General features: G+C 38.0%; 1 protein-coding gene across 3 annotated transcripts in view; it reads left to right on the forward strand.

The window, feature by feature from the left end:
* LARS2 (leucyl-tRNA synthetase 2, mitochondrial) overlaps nucleotides 1-19,572 on the forward strand; it is a 125,029-nt gene that overhangs the window by 38,463 nt on the left and 66,994 nt on the right. For 2 of the 3 annotated variants that reach the window (XM_074540209.1, XM_074540214.1), the window contains 4 exons: nucleotides 6,002-6,252; nucleotides 8,073-8,201; nucleotides 17,523-17,614; nucleotides 19,436-19,496. In XM_074540209.1, the coding sequence (XP_074396310.1) occupies nucleotides 6,019-6,252; nucleotides 8,073-8,201; nucleotides 17,523-17,614; nucleotides 19,436-19,496 (516 nt within the window). In that variant the 5' untranslated portion in view covers nucleotides 6,002-6,018. Of the gene's footprint in view, nucleotides 1-3,040; nucleotides 3,180-6,001; nucleotides 6,253-8,072; nucleotides 8,202-17,522; nucleotides 17,615-19,435; nucleotides 19,497-19,572 lie in introns of those variants that run through there. The other variant, XM_074540202.1, reaches the window with a different exon arrangement.

Below are 19,572 nucleotides of genomic sequence, written 5' to 3' on the forward strand. Positions count from 1 at the left end.
ATCTATCCTGGGACTCTGATGATATGGCAAGTATTGTACCAAGTCTTGGCTACAGTGCCATTCTGCAGACACTATTTTTAAAAAAATTAACTGGAGAAAAATAAAAACCAAAATCATATAATATTCTTATTTTGTTCTGGAAGGACTTTACTGATGTGACTTTTATTAGCTGCTAACAAAAACAACTCAAGCAGGTTTGCCACAGGTTTGTATTGGGTGTTACTTAGAACATGTAAAAGGTGACTTCTGTCAAGATAATACTGGAGACTTGCTCTGAGAATATACTGAAACTTTAATTTGTGTCACTTTTTGTTGATCTTATTGGAGCTTATTGTGCAATTTGGATTCTAATAGTGAGGAAGGCAGCCAATATCAAACAAAGCTAGAAAAGGTATAAGACTTTCTGTAAACAGAAACTAAGTGAGAAAAACCAAGAGCAACCAGAAACATTCTGAGAAGGAAAGAAGTACAAAGGTATTCTTCCAGGTATGATAGTTCATGAAGGTCAAAACCAATCCAGACATACACTGTTATTTGGTATTTGGACATTTTATTTCCTTATTTATGGTAGGAAGCATTGACTGTTTGGCAGCACCATTTCAAAAACACTGTCAAGACCCCATGTCAGCAATGCCAAGAAATGGCAATCAATAATTGCCCTGGGGTGTCAAGAGGACAGCCAAAAGCACACAATAGCTCCAAAATCTTACACTGGCTTTTTTTCTGTGGTCTTACCCAGTCTGCTAACCTCTCTGAGATACATCCATTCACTCAGACATGAATCAGAAGAGTGCAGGGGTTAAGAGCAGTGTGAGGGGAAATCGTCCTGTAAGTTGAAAACTTGTCTCAGCTGGTCATGAGCTGTCGTTTATCCTGGGGAAGGGACTCAGCCAGGGACTGCACTCTCTGTCCCCACACACAACAAAATGCTTCATCCTCCCTCAGTTCTGGAGCTCACACAGCAGCTCAGAGAGAAATTTGGGATGGAAGTTCTGTTAAAACCAGATTGCCATCACCTGCTGAGAGGGAGATCAACTGGAAAGCAAAATAAAATCATGCACAGAGTCATGGGGAAAGTGTACTAGTTTATCAGCAGGGTAACCATCAGAGCTGCTCTCTGTTCATTTTTGTGGTGAAAAGGTTATAATTTAAGCACACTTGACAGGTACACACAACCAAGTGGAAAGCTTTTATTCAGTAAATACTTATTTTTAGTCATATAAGAAGGTTGACTTTACTGCAGGCATTGCACTGCATAAACAGTGTCTGTTTAAACTGTGTTGGAGACACAACAGTGAAGAAAAAGGTCTAAAAATTAAAAGAACCAACAGTTACCAGCAGCAAAAGGGCATAAACATGGGGAAAAAAAATTATTATTTCTTGTTCCTTGGAGGCTACTACAAGTTACTTGCAGTAATTAAAACCAAGTCTGAACTCCACAGTGTTGACAACAGGATGAGATGTTGCTTTCCAGGCAGAGGTAGCATTAATTATGCTGGGCTAGATTGCCTTTATTGACTTGTGCCATTTTGTCTCGGATGACCCTGTTGAAGGAGGGAAGTTAGATGACAGCCAGGGGCACACTGCACTAGAGCTGAGCTCATTCAAACACACGGAATTTCAGGACAAGAAAGAGAACTGCAGTGCTTTTCCTGCTCCCAGGTACCTATTTTGTGGTCCTGTATTTCTGTGACTTATGCTTTTTACTCTGACTAGTCAAAAAGACATCACAAAAAAAAAATCCCCAAACTGTAGCCTTTATTTCAGAATCTGAAGAAAAAAAAAGCAACAAAACCCAAACCAATAAACAAACAAACAAACAAACAAAAAACCCAAAAAGGTAAGTACAATTAATAATTAGACTATACAGATTAGCAATTATTGAAATTACTAATCTATACAGTCACTTTACAGGGCATCTGTGTATGTGGAAGGGAGCAAAACTAACCACACAGAACAGGTCAGGTTGGAGGGGACCACACTTGGTCGTCTGGTCCAACCTCCCTGCTCAAGCAGGATCATCCTAGAGCACACAGCAAAGGATTGAGCCCAGATGGTTCCCGAATATCTCAAATGAGGAAGACTCCACAACCTCTCTGGGCAATCTGTTCCAGGGCACAGTCACTGCACAGCAAATAAATTCTTCTTCATGTTCAGCTGGAACTTCCTGTCCATCAGTTTCTGCCTACATCAGTTGTGTCATGCCCTATTGCTTGGCACCACTGAGAAGAGCCTGAAAACATCCTCTCAGCACCGCCACTTTAGATATTTATAAATGTGAAAAATGTGTATTTTATGATTGGCTTTTTGCAAATGTTAAAATGAATATTATATGTGTTGTGTTAGAAAGTAACGCTGTATTAATTCTCTTAAGTAGTGTGTTAAATATAGTTTTAAGTTATAAAAAAGGTTAGAAACTATGCTATGTAAGATATTTTTTAAAGAAAGGACTTGCAGTGAGATAGCAGCCATAGGACACCTGGATCTTTCAGAGAAAAAGAATTTGTTGCCCTCTTCAGAAGAAACAAACTTCTTCCCGCCTTGAAGGCGCTGTTAGGATTCAGAGGAAGAAGCTGACGGTGACCATACAGAATCCTGTATTTGAATGGACTTTATGCATCATGTACGAGATGTATGAACATGCAACAGGCTGTTGCTTTTAAGGGTTAATCCTTTGTTAACGGGGATCCTTTTTCGGGCTCGTGCAGCCCAGAAAAGGTACCCGGACATCCGTAACTCTTTGTTTCTATTGTTTCATATTATCCTAATTCAAATTGTCCAAATTATTTTTACTCTAATTGTATTACTATTTTTATAACCATTTTATTACTATTAGACTTTTAAAATTTAAAAAAAAAAACCCAGCAATTGGCATTTTTCACAATAAACATTAATGAGGGCCCCTCTCTTCTCAAGGCCGAGCAGGCTCTGTCCATTTTCTACAGAGCTAAATCCCGGATAATTAATTTAAAAATATCATTATTTTTGTTATTTCCTCTTGTTCTACCCTTCCACGTTACATTCGGGAAAGGTGGAAACTCTTCCCGCTGCCTCCCCGCGCGGAGCTCCCGCCCCGTCGGGCGGCGCCAAGGGCGGAGGCGGCGCCTTGCTGCGACACCGACACGCCAAGATGGCGGCGCCCGCGGCCCGGCGGGGGAGCTGAGGGAGGGCGCGCGCAGGTAACGGTCCCCCCCCGGCCCGGCCCCGCCTCACACCCCCCGCCCGCCGCTTCCCAAAGCCACCTCCTTTGGGCTCCTTGCTCCCGCCCAGCCGGCTCTCCCGGCGATCATGCGCCCACGGAGTTCCCCCCTCCTCCGGCCTCCCTCTGTCCCCGCTCCCCCGCTCGCTCTGTCCCGCCTGCTCCCCGTGCGAGCTTCTCCAGCGGCGGGACACGCCCCCATTCCCGCGGGGCTGAGTGAAATGTGCTGGGCCTCGTTAGTCCGTTTCCAGGACTTTAATTCAGTCTCCTGCCTGCTTACTGCATCTTTCCAAACGTTTTCTGTGTCAGGGAGGTTTACATTGGGTATTAGGAAAAGGTCCTTCCCCCAGAGGGTGGTTGGGCGCTGAACAGGCTCCCCAGGGAGGTGGTCACGGCCCCAAGCCTGACAGAGCTCAAGAAGGGCTTGGACAGTGCTCCTGAGCACATGGTGTGACTCTTGGAGGGGCCTGTGCAGGCCCAGGAGCTGGAGTCAGCGATCCTTGTGCATCCCTTGTAGCTCAGGACATTCTGTGATTTATTTCTCTATCAGACCAGCCCCTTCCTCCTTGCTTGGCACACCTGCCTGAATAAGACAGTTCTAGGCTCCTAACCTGCTCCTTGAAAGACTCACACAGCACTGGGCTGGAGTGCCCTTAAGTGGGACAGGGAGAGGCACTCTCCTTGTCCTAGCTCCATGCACACAAGCCTGGAAAGGAAAAACAGCTTAGTGCCATGTCATTTGGATTTGATTATCCTCTGTGCCATGCATCCTGGCTTGCCCCAGCACATGGCTGGCTGACCATTGCACCCTGTGCATGATGGTACCTGGGAGCAGCAGCAAGGACACTGCAGTTCTTTTTCTCATCCTGTCATTCCATCTAAATAGTGAGCATAGTGGTAGTGCTGTGTGCCCTTGGCTGTGGCTGTTTTCTCACTCCCACACACTGCTCTGACCCCTGCCCGGGTGACCTGAGGGGTCAGAGGTCACCCAAATGTGCCCTCTCAGGGCATGACATTGGCTGGTGGGCTTCCCTTGAGCTGTGCACAAGCATGGGGTCTGTGTTCTTTCTGTCTCAGAATCACAGAATCAGTTAAATTGGAAAAGACCTCTGAGATCATGGAGTCCATGCCATGACTAAACATCACCCGCTCAACCAGACCTTGGCACTGACTGTCGTGTCCAGTCTTTCCTTAAACACCTCCAGGGATGGTGACTCCACCACATCCTTGGCAAGCCCATTCCAATATCTAATCACCCCTTCTGGGAAAAAATTCTGCCTAACGTCCAACATAAACCTCCCCATGTGCAGCTTGAGACTGTCCCCTCTCATCCACTAGTCTCCTTTCATATGGAGCTCCTGGGGTTTAAAATACTTCCTTTGTAAACCAGCAGTGCTGAAATTGGCTTGTATAAGGAAGCACTCCTTTCTGTTGTAAAATAAATCAATAGAAACGAGACATAAGTAATAAGAAAATAATTAGTAAAAGTAAGCAAAAAACTTTGAAGTACTGAGATGCTAATTTTGAGATGAGTGTGATGTTATGGGCTGCAAGAAGTTGGAGTCTCCTGAATGACTCATGTGCGCCTGAACTGGGAATCCTGAGTACAGTCCTGGATCTGTTTTTATTACAAATGAGAGAGATTATGGAGGGTAGCAACAAGAAATCCAAAGCACTGATGTGACATAAGTGAAGGAGTGTTTATAAGACCCTGCTTGATAAGTAAGGGAGAAAAGGAGCAATTCTCTGCATAGGTAATGAGACAGGCAGTGAGGGTTTGTGTGTGCATGTATGGTGAATGTTAAAGGAAGCATAACTCCCACTAGCTTGCTGGGGATCTAATTTAGGTGCTATAGCAATTATTTCTACTGATAATGTTTCTACCTTACAGGAAATGCATAAGTAAAATCTTTTCTTATTCAGAGTTTCTCTACACTGAGATTTTACTGATGTAACTCTGCAAGGAAAATTCTGAACTGACTGAAACAGCTAGTTTGATACAAGTGTATTGGGCAAAATTAAAAAGAGAAAAACAACACCGAAGCAGCAAAACCAACTGTAGAGAATAGAAAATACTGATGTAAAAATGCCATTAAAAAAAAAAAGGCAGTCAAGATGAAAAGGAAATCGCAGAGTAGAGGTTCTTTTAATGCCATATTTTCTACTGTAGGACGTAAAATCAGCAAAAATCTTGTTGAGACTGATCCCAGATATGGGAGCTGTTCAATCTTTTCCCATCTGAGTAGCTTAGAAGATTCTCTCTGAAGCATTTGAGGAGTTAACCAGATTTTTAGTTGAAAAAGAAAGCCTTAGCAAAATAGTTGGTTTAGAATATCTGGTTGAAATCTACTAATTATAGTCCTCCCCCATCTCTTTTCAGTGATGACAAATTCAGTATTTTTACAGTATAATTTCATCCAACTTCCTTTTCTCTCTGTTTCATTCTGAATTTTTACTAACACCCTGTTAGCCATCTTCTCTTCAGGCAGTGGAGCTTCTGGAACCTTCAATTGACTGATTATGCCTTTATGGGAGACTGAATGCAAGAATTTTATTTTATTAGATAAGACATCTAACACAATGGTTTTGTTCTGTGCAAGGCCACAGTTAGTTCTCTTGACTAAAAAATACATACTTTTATAATTCAGATGTGGAAATAAAATGCAAGTTCCATGAAAAGCAGCTGAGTAGACTAAGTCAAGTTGAAATAATTTAATAGCTACTGCTTTTCAGTATAATCATAATAATCATTGAATTCTTGTTATGTATTGTGGCATGAAATAGATATTTTTGTCTTTTCAGATACCATAACCTTAAGAATGCAGTCGGTTTATCAAAGAGCTGGCCCTTGTTCCTCCTGTTTGAAGAGACAACTAAATGGCTTCCTGGGATTAATTAAATGGCAGAGAAGACTGGTTCCTGCTTGTGTGAGAACCATTTACAGTGAGACGGGCAAATGGGAAAAAAACTATGGGTTGGAGACAAGGAAACGAGTTGAGAATTGGTGGTTCCCAAGAATAAAGGAACAGTTCTGCAGAATTTCAGAAACTGATGTAAGCAATATGAGAAATGTGGAGATTACGTGTTTATATTTTTGTTTTCTTAGAATGAAATTAATTGAAACTTACTTAGTACAGATGGCTTTTAATGATTAGATGTGCATTACATTTCAGGGGAAAATACTTTAATGTAGATTATTAAAAACCATTAATGAAATAAGTAAACAAAAAAAAATTTTTAAATCCTGAGGAAAAGTACAGTAATAGGCAAAGTATAAACTTGTACATTTAGGAAGGGTTTAAGTAATCAATTCTTTCTTTGCATATTATATGATATTTGACACTTAATTATTTAAAGTATTAAAAGAAACATCTAATCATAACTTTTGTAAACAATTTTCTCAAGGTTCTGTTCCCCACGTTATGACAAATCTATCACACTACACCCTGTGACTCACTAAAATCTGTGTAAAGGGAAAAAGATTTTTTGATATTTTCTGGTTTACAGTCTCATAGGAATAGTAAGTGACTTGAAGAAAAAAAAAGTTTTCCCATGCAATAAAAGATCTTGAAAACAGCTGTATCGCAGTCTCTGACTCTTTTTGCCTTCACAATTATTCTGTCACCATAGATAAGTACACTTCTGTGGCTCTTGTTGTTTTTTTGTTCATCTCTCTTAAAATTTGCCTTTTCTCTGACAAAAAAAAAAAATTCTATCAAAATGTTGAAGAGAGAAAAGAGCTTGCTTTTTCTGGGAAAGAAAACTGAGATGAAGTGATGTGTGTGTATACCTGTAGCAGGGAAAGCATTCATTTAGATTTTTGCCTTTTATATACATATGCACATAGAAGTCATATGTAGCATATGTATACTAAGTTCTAAATTGTATTTTTAATGATATTTTTGTTTTATCCTTACAGTTGAGGTAGATTTTATAACATATTAAGAGGCAAATAGTGTGTAGTGCTCAGATTATTTTTGATTTTGCTGTGATTGAACAAAAGTGATAAAGAGATATTATTTGACAAATACTAATAGAGTTTTATTCAGAACAGTAAAAGCTGAAAGCTGCCTGTAATTTTTTTATTATTAACAAGAAAAATAATATAAGAATTTAGCAAGTATCAGTGGCTCTTGATACTATCAATGTATCAGGGATGAATTCAGTGGTAATCAAGATGTAATAGGAATAGTTGATGTGCAAGAGGATTTGTGATTTCTTTGTAACTTTTGTCATTTTAATTAAACCTAAGTAAATGAAAGTATTCATTTCTTTTCATTATGCAAAATCTTGCTTGTAAGATGTGTTCGGATCTGAGGATACGTAGTGAAACTGAACAGTTTCCCTTTAGCAGATGTTCATGCAATTGCAAATGATGCAGTCACTCTGGGAGTTACTGCAGTTCAGATGACAAAAAGCAACTGGCCAGGAGTGAGCTCTGTGTTTGTTGTAGATACAAAATAAAACATTAATTATTTAAACTGTTATGAGTGTAATTTAATTGCTATGTTTTCATGTTTTTGTTGGGGCAGACTAAGAACACATAGATAATCAGTTGCAGATGCTATAGTTAACCTCCAGTTCTGTCAATATAGCGCTTTCTGAGTAAAAGTGAATTAATTTTCATAACATTTAAGTGCCATAGAAGCATCAGTATAAATTCATGAGATGGCAGCAAAGTCTGGTCAAACATCTCCATTCACAGCCCCAAAGAATTTGATCCAATGAACTTTGTCAGTGCTCACTTGGATCAGTTCCAGCAGAGCTGTGTTTCGATTTATGGTGTCGTGTAGTAGTTTATAACATGCATGTGTATTTGTTCAAGTGAAATGCTAACTCATGTAGTTACTAGTTTCTAAACATTTCTTTCTAGAAATCAAGACCAAAATTTTATGTGCTTTCTATGTTCCCATATCCTTCTGGGAAGCTTCACATGGGCCATGTTCGTGTCTACACCATCAGTGATGCAGTAGCTCGGTTCCAGAAAATGAGAGGGATGCAGGTAAGAATAGATCAGTGGTAGGACTTGGTGGGGTCTTTTTATATTTTAATATCACAATTGATCAGGAAATTAGTATTTACCAAAATCCATGAAAGTGGAGTATATGCTACAGGTGTGTAGATAATGACCTGTGAAGCTTTGAATACTGAAATATGAGAGTTTTATTAAAGCCAGTGGTGTTCAGAGCTCACTGTAGGTAGGAGTGGTTGGAAGATGATAACAGCTGGTGCTGTATAAGGTGCCTGAATCTACTGATGTGTGGCACAGTGTCACTGAGACCTCTGGGCCACACAGTTTCTGTGAGAGGAGGCTGACAACCCTCCTGTCAGCTGGGTGGGACCAGGGGGGAGGAAAAGATGTACCTGGCAAGAGAAAATAGATACCACGAAAACCAACTGCTTTCACCTCTTCTGCTCCTGAGAACCAGTTCATGTCACTTGTCAGATGCAGATGCCTCTGTGCCTGCTGGGAGAGAAACCTCTTTTTTTTTTGTGACTGCTGCAAGTCGGATGAACAGGATCATGCCATATGTTACATCATGTGTGTGTAGCTGAAAGTTTCTGTCCTGTAGCATCTGACCCCTTGGCTTGCCCATTTCAGCCTTCCTCATAAAAATGAAATATCCTCTGAAGGTGCAGGCCTACGAGGTAGGCTAAGTCTTAACTTTCTTCTACATCTGCAAGGAGAAATCCCATTTTCCCTTCCACATTTCTCTGTTTCCCAGTCTCCCCCACGCCTGCCTCATAATTTCTCCTCACTGCCTTCTGTCTCTCCATTAGGTTGAAGGGGTAGCTGAGAGCCTTGTCCCTGCAATCTGCAGTGGAATCTTGGCTGGCATTCCGCAGTAAAGGCTGGCAAGGTAAAATTTGAAGGATGTAAGGAAGGTGTAGAACTGTGGCCTGAGTGACAGCCATATTACAGAGGAAAGACATTTGGTAGAGGGAAAATGTGAAGAAGCTGGGAAAACAGTAGGAAGGAGGAATATGGAAAGAGAAGGAAACAAAAAGAGGAAAATAGTATAGGCAAGGATCTAGGATGACAGGAAGCAGTCTCTCTATTGTACAAGAGTGAAGGAGCAGCTCAAGAATACGGGTATCAACCTCAAAAGAGTACAAAGAAGATGAAATTGAGAAAGAATGTTAGTTGCTGGTCGTGGTACTAAGTGCAATTTCCTTGCTACAAGTGCTGAAGAAGTGTAGCATTTCCTGCATTTATCACCATCCCTGAGACTCTGATAGGTATTGTCACTGCATTATTCAGTGTGCTGCCTTTCCACATACTATGTGTTTTTTGCCAGTGATGAGCATACCATGCACTGAATACTTGCTGCTGCTCTACAGATATGCATTCTTAGGCTTCCAAAATTGCAGGAAAAAGAAATAAATGCCTTAGACTTTAAATGACAAGAAACCCCAATGTCTGTTATAACACTTACCTTTCCTGACTCCTCTGAATGACCAGAACTTGGATCTCACTAAAAAAATGCAGCTAACAGGGCATTTGAAGGTATGCTTGATTTTTGCTTGATGTTAAGACCATTCATGAAATGTCATTTCAGGATGTAGCCTTCTCTTATCAATAGCAGGGAAGGTAGCCAGTAAATTGCTGTTCAGAAAGATGAAAACTTGCTGCTTCTTGTACTTGTGAAAATAAAGTGAAAATAATTATCTGCATCCAGTAGCATGCTCTAGTTGTAAATTTTTGAATACAAGGTAAGTAGGCACTTTAATGGAAACATTTGGAGAAAAGTAAAAAGATAATATAATTCCAGTGAAATGCAAGAGCCGCTATGCAAACAAGTTTTATTTCCACGTTTGCCTATATTTTTTATGGAAAATTTTTTCCAGACTTTTGAAGTTTTTAGATCTTGCATTTCAGCACATTTTTATATTTCATGTAAAAATTACTTTGAAGAAGTGCCTGTAGAACATGCTGGATTTCTAAAAATACTTATATCTTCTGTTATGTTAACCAGTTTGAACATCTATTTTTGACTAAAGGTGGGAAGCCAAAGAATTTAACTTTCATTTACAATTAAGAGACATTAAAAATCTCTCAGATGATTTTCTGGGTATGTCAGATTAATAGGCATTGTGTTATTGATGTGCATTAACTTGCTGGAACTTACATTTACTTTAAAGAACTTTTCCTTTATTGCCCATGCTAATTTCTCCATCACTTAGAATTGGAGTCTGTATAATTGATTTTCTCTTTGCAATTAATTTATCAACCTCTAAAGCTTCTCTCTGCCTTTTTCATGGTTGTACAATCTGTCAAAGGTTATTATGATGTTTAAGATACTGTGATGATTGTAAGCTAAGACGTGGTTATATCATAAAACTTTATATATTCCCTAGAAAAATTAATTTGTCTCTGTATTCAAGGAATTACTGGAATTCTTCAGTATATATAAAGAAAGAATGCTTTAGAAACAGAACTGTTAGTATGCATAATTTTGAAGTTATTCTATTGATCTTCTATTTCTTTCTCAAAATTCTGCTGTAATATTCTATGTTTGAAAGCCTAGGGACTGCTAATTTTTCTCTAATTAAAAATCTGAGAAGTGAATCAATTTCAGGCATTCAATGCAAGGTTAGGGTAAGATTTTTGAGCAACAATGTTGTTTAAACTTTGCATCCATCATTTTCAAATTAAAAGTGTAAGGCAATGAGAAATGATGGGCTGTTACAATGAAAGTTACAGACAAAACCATTCAGATTTACAGTTCCCAGGGAAAGCTTCAGACTACAATGTATATTTGTTATTTAATAAACAGTGAGGGGAAACGTCTATCATGTGTATGTAGTTGACAAGAATATATGATTGAGTAAGAGATTAATTTATATTGAACAAGGTGGAGGTATTTTTTATAAAGAATGCCTTACTGAGAAAACAGTAAATTAGTTACATCTTGATTTAATCTGAGCAGGCAAGAATTGGCCTGTATTTTGTAATATTTTAGTGAGGATAGGCTAGAATACATTTACAAAGGGATTATTTTGAATGCAGTTGTGTAATTTCTTCATATTGGAAGTATTTTGAAATTTTAAAAGGAAAGTTTTTAATCATTTGGATTCTGTTGTGGTTTTGATTTTTCTAAAATGTAACATTAGTGTTCAATTTTTTTTCCGCTCTATAAGTTCTGATTTTGTTTCAGTTAAAATATTGTAGAGAGGTAATGCACACTGAACTCTACAGATATTTCCCAGAAACCTGTACTGCTTTAAGTGTGAAAATAAATATCTATTGCTCTTTTCCCCACCTTGTTTCTGAAAGAAATACTGTTTCAATATAAAACTGTAGATGAAAGCATTGTAAAGCATTGTCTTGTTCCAGCAGTCACTCCTCAAGGACCTGTAGGCAGAGCATGGGAAGCAAGCTGTCATGCACTTGGATTGGGTTGCTGGATAAATGATTTGTAGAGTACATGTGTTAGAAGGTAACTTGTTTACATTTTGATTACTGAAGATGAAGTTTGAAGTCTCTGCCTGGGAAATGTAAGCCATATAGATTGCTTAGCATGGCTGCACTGAGCTGCTCTTTCCAGAGGGTGTTAAGGGTGACATGTTTCTTGAAGTGCAATTAAAACAGTTTTTATATATGGAGATTTCTACATCTTATTAAAAACATGTTTATTATAAAATTCTATGAAAAAGTAATGTATATATTTTAAATTACAAATTTATAGTTGTTAATAAATCAGTCCAGAACTATTATGTGTAGTTTCTGGTTGTGTTTACTCTGTGAATTTACATGCATGTCGTGAATGCAAATGTAGGAGTGCAAGAAATGATTTCCTATTCATTATTTGAGATTGCTGTGTAGAAATGATAGAGATATTCATGGTGATTTTCACTATGGCAGATTTCCAGTGTGCTATTGCTCTGAGAAAAAGTATTTACCATTACTTTATCATGCTATCATTAGCATGTCTTTGATAAATTCCAAAGTGGATAATTTGTGCCTCTCAGAAGACTGAGAATAATTCCCTTAGTGATCAGTAAACAGAGTGATTCAGTTCAATAGTTCTTGTGATATCTTTGTCATGAAACTGGTACCAAAGCCAGGCATGTGAGAGTTGTACAGAACTGAGAATAGTCCTTTCTGTAATCAAATCAGGGGTAAATTCCTGCTTGCTAGAATCCCACTATACTCATTATTTCTTAATTTATACTTAAACTGGGATGGATGGGATTAAAATATAGTCAGTGATATTTCTGCAATGCTCCTAAATGACTTGAAGAGCGTTTTCTTTTTATCTATAACATATCTACTTTTTAATTGGATGTATTTTCATTAATTATTTTCCCTTTCAGCAGTGAATCTTAATGCTCTTGAAATTGCAAAAGTGAATGGTATTGAAGCCAGACAGGCAAGTTTAATTAAAACTCTATAATTAATCATCAGTAGGATGAATTATTTCGATACAGATCCGTTTTTTATTCATCTCTAGCTGCTATTCTCCAGGTTTTTTTTGTGAGGCTTTTGTATCCTTTTGTCAGGTTATTTCACGTGGTATAAATTAAGTAGCAAATATTACAAGTATTGTGTGTGAATTGAATCTTATTTAATTTCAGTTTTCCCACAACCTGTACTGAAGGTGTTAATGAGCTCACTCTGTTTCATTTTGAAAGAAAAAGAGAAAATGAGATATAATTTTAAATATAATTATGTTAGACAAGAATGTGTGAGATTAAGAAGGCAAAAGATAACTTTGTTCTCAAAATCTGTGTGGTATTTTGTGGATGTTGAGTAATTTCTCATATCTTATATTCTATGAGAATAAAAATAAATGGGCATTTTATGTTTTGATAGAAATCTGTATGGTTTGATTATTAGAGAGTACCTTCTCTAATGTGCAGCACTATGTTGCAGAGAAGCATTGAAATAGTCTTTTTTAGAATCTACACTGGTCAAAAATTCCTTATTTTTATCTTTTTTCAGGTGTGCCTTGTCTGCTTGGGGGAGTTGTCTGTCTGTCTGTTTGTTTGTTTATTTGTGATAATTTTTACCTGTTGTGCAATGATGTCTATTACCTGTAGTGGTTAAAAGAGAATCCAGGACCTCACACAAGGGAGGTCTTGTATTTGAAGTGTGCTGTAATACGCCAGTTTACACCAGATTTTCAACAAGTTCAGCCCACTGTGGGCAGCCAATGGAAGGAGCAGCCATCCTTTCCATTGCCCTCTCCACCTCCAAGTCCTCGCTGTCTCATGTCTGTGATTGCACAATTGCAAGATCCATGATGGAGCCTGGGGTGTTTTCTGACAGCTGGAACTTGCAATCATGGATTGCCTGTTTTGCCAGCTGGTTTTGGTCAGTTCATGTCGAGTGTGTCGTGGGGCTGCAAACAGAGATAGGAACATAGACTTTGCTGTATCAATTCAGACCACTAATTTGTCAGCAAGCCGCTTAATTTTCATTTCTGGTCATCTTCTTTTATTACACATTCTCTGAATTAAATATATTTATCTACAGGCCTTTCTGACACTGAGTCTACCATCTTTCTTAAAATTTAGAATGCGCTGATCTGAGTGTAAGAACAGTATGTCAGCTCCCTGGTCATAGTTCTGAGATATACTGAGTACATCAGGAGAGCAAACATGTTCTTTGTGTCCTTACAAAGACCGAGGAAAATTCACTGAATCACCAGCCCTGGTTATGCTGATGGAGGCTTAGAGCTGAGTGTTATGAGATCATTGTCAGCTCTGTGTTATACAGTACACTGATCTCACCTACTGATGTCAGTGTGATGAGCTGATTGTTACAGCAGTGAACAGATGAGAATACTCAGAGAGGAAGAGCTGAGGTCTCAGCATTGAATCAAGGGAGTTTGTGTCTTCCTCCCCTTGGTCCCACAGTAATGTGAAGATCTCTAGCCATCACTAACAACAGATGTTTGACCATGCTGGGAAATGATTCTTAAAAATGCTTCAAGCCAGAGTCTTTGGGATCTAAAATGTTTCAAGATGCAGCTGTTTTTATTTTTAATAATTTGTTCCTAAAAAGACGATTCAGTGTCGTAGTTACTGAGCACTTTGTTCCCTCCATGCTGTTTAATCACTTCCTTGTAACCTTTTATACTCCTGTGCAAACCATGTTAAATGGTAGAAAATGCCAGTGTTTCATAGCTGATCCTGCATGGTCATGTGAGCTTCTGAGGATCTGAAGTTATGCCATGTGTGTTCAACACTAACCTGGGAGTTTCCAGCACGAGGAGTTCACCTGCCCACTTCATTGTGAGGATGAACACACAGCTGCCTTTGGTGATGGCGCTGTCTTCTGCCATGTAAAATGGCTGGAACTACAGCCTGCCTTGTTTTACCTGGTGTAGGCACCCTTAGACTTATGCAGCCTCCTGTTTAACAAAATACAGTCATTTGTTTTTCTTTCTCTTTGAGGCTTAGAGAAGTGATGTTTGGAAGAATGGTCACTGCAGTGAGCAGAATGGATCCCTCAGTTGCATAAAGTTTAGAGGTTGAAAGCAATCAAGTCAGCATTCAAGAAAGTGGATGACTTGTTTTTCTTCTACTCATCTGTGCTGCTAGAGAGAGCAGCCATGTTTTCTGCTAGTTAGACCAGTGACCAACCCATCAAAGAGCTACAAGGAGTAACCCTTTGGTATTCAAAACTGCTTTATATTTTTTTTTTATTTTTAATTTGTTTTGAACAGTCGAACTGTTCCTTTTTCCCTTGTGCTAACTTCTGACATGTTAGTTGCATATTTTCTTCTCCTCTTCCATTTCTTTTCAGATTTTTATGTTGAATAACTAGAGTTAAGATGTAATGTCAAATGCTGGGTGGAGAGTGTGGCATTTTTGCTGCAGATTACAGCCAGAAGAGCTGACCTGTTGTTTAGACAAATGCATTTCATAAATCATTCAAATCCATTCATGGTAGAGAATTAAAAGAGACAATAAACTTGAAATCATTTTCTAAACCCCTGTGAATGTTACATTCATCTCTATAGCAACTACATAAATAGATCTATCCTGGAGGCTAATTTGAGGATATTTTTAATGTCTCTTTAAATTCAGTTTTCTGATTGAAACTTGAATTAGCATACTTCTTCAGACCTTTAGCTTGAGGAATGCTATTGGTCGTTAAATTGAACTTTTGAATGTGAAGAGTGGATATGGCATTTTTTGATAAATGCTAGGATTTGGAAGATCTGTGAGCACAGGTTGCTCCCTCCAGCACTGATGGTACAGGGTTAAAATGTCTGCACATGAACTGTCTGCAGCACCCATCAGCCCTTTTGGGGAGTCTGTCGCTGGTAGTGAAGTTGTTTTTCCCACATCTTTTTGCTCAGGGCCATGAGAAATGAGATTGTGTCTTGCGTTTGGCTGCCTGTCTGTATCTAGGAGATCATCAGAAGCCAGATTTTACAAAAATTAACCAAGAATGATTCTTTCTAATCTCACTTAATATGCATCAATTTGTATTTGTAAGAATGTAAAGGCAGGACATTAGTCTAGGGCATTTAAATAAAGAAAACATGTATTGTACATGGAAAAAAAAATCTGGTTTTTCCATCATATCTGTCCAGAGGTCGGTTGTCAGCAATACTAGCGATCAAAAAGAACTGAGCTACATAAATTAATATTTTAAGATGTCCATAAAAATTCTGTTGGTATTTATAGCTTATATAAAGCATAACTCTCTTTTTTTTATTTTTTTTCTTTCATACCAATAGTTTTGATTGGTGGGTGGATGGTCAGGGAGGGGAGGGGCTGGGCAGAGATGTGTTTCAGTGGGGTGTTGAGAAGTGGTTTAGGCTCCAGCTGACATTTTCCATGTAAACTCCCCTGTTTATATGAGAGGAAATAGGCAGTTAAGACTCATCATTTCTGATACCATGGTGTGAGGAGCAATAGTTTGTCTGATAGTTAGGGAGAGTTTTTAACACGGAATGGCATTCCAATTTCTGTTAGATTTAGACACCAAAAATGTGCTGTGCATGGGCCCTTATTGGGCTGGCTTGGATCACAGATAATCACAGGTTAATGCCTTTGGTTTTGTTGTTGCACCAGTAGAGTAATGATAGACAGCAGGTTTAGTTTTAGATCAGTACTGAAAATGAGAATGCTGAAGAGTCACATCTATTAAATCCTGTTGCTTTTACACTGTGTTGGTGCCTAGGGCATCTTTATAAAGACGTCTATAAAATATTTGTTGTGAAATATTACATTAAGTCAGAAGATTGGAAAGTGGTGGCAAAGAAGAATAAAAATAATTCAAAGCAGTGACAAAAGTAGCTCTTATGCTTCTAAAATGAGGTGATTTTTCACATGGAGATGTATTATGAGATTAGTATGGCTGGGATTGCTCTTTTATGGTTTGTTTGCTTACATGCCACTAAGAAACATGTTCTTTATATAAATAGATATTTTAAGGGGTAAAATTTTTGATTTCTTACAACTTGTAAAATGTTAGTCATGTTTTGCTATTGTTAAACTTGTATAATTTTAATAATGATTATTGAATTTATAGCACATTTGTAGGTTAAGAAATAGAATTGGCTTTATGAGGTATCCAATATATATGTGTTTAATGACAGCATCTTAAATACTGGCCTTTCTTTTGTTGATTATTAAAGAGGTTTTCTGAATACTTACTGTATTGCTAGATTATTTTTCTAAATAACATGCATGTTAACTGAAGAATACATCTCTATTTCAACAGAAATTATCTATTATGTTTTGTAGTAAGCTTTTTTCCCACTGTTATTTATTTGTGGTCAGGAAAAGTAATTTGTCAGTCTGCAGTCTATATTTGCAAGAGATAGTTCAGTAAAATTTGACTGAAACAGGTTTTCCTCATCTTCACAATTTTATCTGGTGAATTTAAAGTTATCATAGGGTATTTTTCTTTTATTTTGTTTTTCAACACAAAATAAAATAGAAGACTACACATCAGTCACAGTTAGAAAACTGTTGTTTCAACTATTTTTACTTAACATCTTCTGTTTTAGAATGGATATTTAGTTCTGTCCAGTGGCAGCATCAACTGCTGACTTTGACCACCACACAAACTTACCAAAGAGTTGGGTTTTGTCATTGTAAACCTGAAATTGAAATAGTCATGAGAGTTTATTGCATAATACTTTAAACTCCCTCTAACATCTCATTGTAGGTAACAAGTGCACTTCATAGTCATCTTTTAAAGCAAAACTGGCCACAGTTGGCAAGTTTGGAAGAAGTTCAGCTCAGACTGAATGCTGGAATGCCAACACCATTCATTATTCAGAGGCCTCTCAGTGTGTTGCTGATGCCATTCCAGAAAGTTGCATAACATTGTGGTTTTTCCTTTTACTGACAGGTGATAAATCCAATGGGATGGGATGCATTTGGTTTACCAGCAGAAAATGCTGCAATTGAACATGGTCTTCACCCTGCAAGCTGGACACAAAGGTGAAATGAATTGAAATATGGCATTTTCACTGCGAATACCTGTACTGTGGCCCCCATGAATCAATAAAACAGAGCAAAACTAGCACAGAAGAAAGATGGTACGGGAAAGAACAGGGTTGTCTGAGACCAAGGTTATGTGAAAACATTTTATGGGACTGTGCAGATGACTCTGCTTTGAAAGATAAATATACTGGGATGATTTTCAAGGTTTTAATCTCAATGACTTTTAAATTGTAAAATGCTAGAATATCAAAAGAGAAGCATTTCCCAAACACCCAAACCAGCAGGTATAAATAAATCAAAATTTCATCATGGTGAGGTAAACCTTAGTATAGAGTACACAGTGGAAAATTACGAGTTATGTGGTTAGATTTACTAGCAGATTTTGGTACCATGGGAGAGAGGAAGGAGGTAGTTGGGATTTTTTGAGACTGGATTTTGGAAAGTGCTAAGCAGCCATTATTGCTGCTGATTTCTGTGAATATTTTTGGTTTAGACCACAGAATGGGGTCCTATGTTCTCCTGATATTCGTTAAAATGAGTAAAATGATATATAAGTAAACAGTTTCTGAAAATTACTTGGAAACCAATCTCCCTAAGTGAAGTTGTTTGTTGTACTCTGGAAGAAGTAATCTGCCTGTGGTATCTTTATAGGCCTTGATCCATTTCCTTCTTTGAGAATGCTGTTTCTTTGGGTTTTGTTCATGCTTCTAGTCCCATCTTAAGATTCTTGATACTTTTCCGACAAAGATATTATAATACTAAATACTTGCAGTACTCAGTTATTGAGCACTGCAAGTTTTTTCTGGATCAGAATTAAATGTTTTGTTTCATGACTGTCAACTCAGCCGCTCTGGAAGGATAGATATTGCTTTATCAGAATGTCTTTCAGTAGAAAGGTCAAAGTCCCTAAGAAATTTTAATTCATTTTGCAGTATTTGAATGAATTCTCACCAGGTCACTAATTAATATTGTGTAATTGTGGGTATTTTAGTAAAGCATATTTAGTACATTTTCAAACTAAAGCTTCACTGTATATCCTGATGTATCTTACTTTACATTTGTAATTTAATCTGTTCAGAGCAGCATCTAACCTAACAGTGTATGAGTTGATTAATGTTTATCTATGGTGATGCTGCCACCAGAAGTTTTGTAATTCTTTGTACCTCCCAGGATACAAGCTCTCACCACCTCCTTTGCACTGGCTCAGCTGGTTTTGTGGGCCATAGTTTTGGTTTGATCAGCCTGTTGATCAGAGGGAGGAGAGAAATCTCGTGGGTTTTTTTTGGAGAATTTTTGTAGGGCATATCTTCAGCTGAATGGGTAGGTTGATTCAGGTTATTCTACAGCCACACAATCACCAGAGCCACAGCAAAATACCAGCCAGGATAGCATTGCCAGAATACAGCAGGATTAAGCTCAAAGTGGAAGTGTCCCCTACTGCATTGAGATTTAAGAGGGCCCTTTGACTCAACTGCAGTAAAGATAATTAAAAATAGTAAGAGGTGGTGCTTGGGTAATGCTTCCTTCAACTACACTGCCATATTTACTTTTAAGTTGCATTCAAATCTAGGGAAAAAAAAATGTATTGCCTCATATACATAGCCATGGGAACTGGACCAGAATATACTGGGGGCTTTTAAAATTATTATTTGAGTATTCTGACAATTCTGAGTTTTACTGCTAGTGAGATCATAGTGTTTAGAGGTTAACTAGTGCTTTGGATTTCTCAGAACTCTATAAGCACCAGATTTTTTATATGATCACATGTTAGAAATGTCTTAAGCTAATAATTTTTCATTTATTATCATTATTTTGCAGTAACATTCAACACATGAGGAAACAGTTTGATGCACTAGGTCTGTCTTTTACATGGGAAAGGGTAAGATTTTCTTTTTAAAAGGGATACTGCTTTATTTTATTGTATGATGGAGCATTGAGACCCATGGAATTTCACC

This window comes from Zonotrichia albicollis, chromosome 1 (assembly GCF_047830755.1).
Source record: "Zonotrichia albicollis isolate bZonAlb1 chromosome 1, bZonAlb1.hap1, whole genome shotgun sequence".
NCBI classification, from domain to species: domain Eukaryota; kingdom Metazoa; phylum Chordata; class Aves; order Passeriformes; family Passerellidae; genus Zonotrichia; species Zonotrichia albicollis.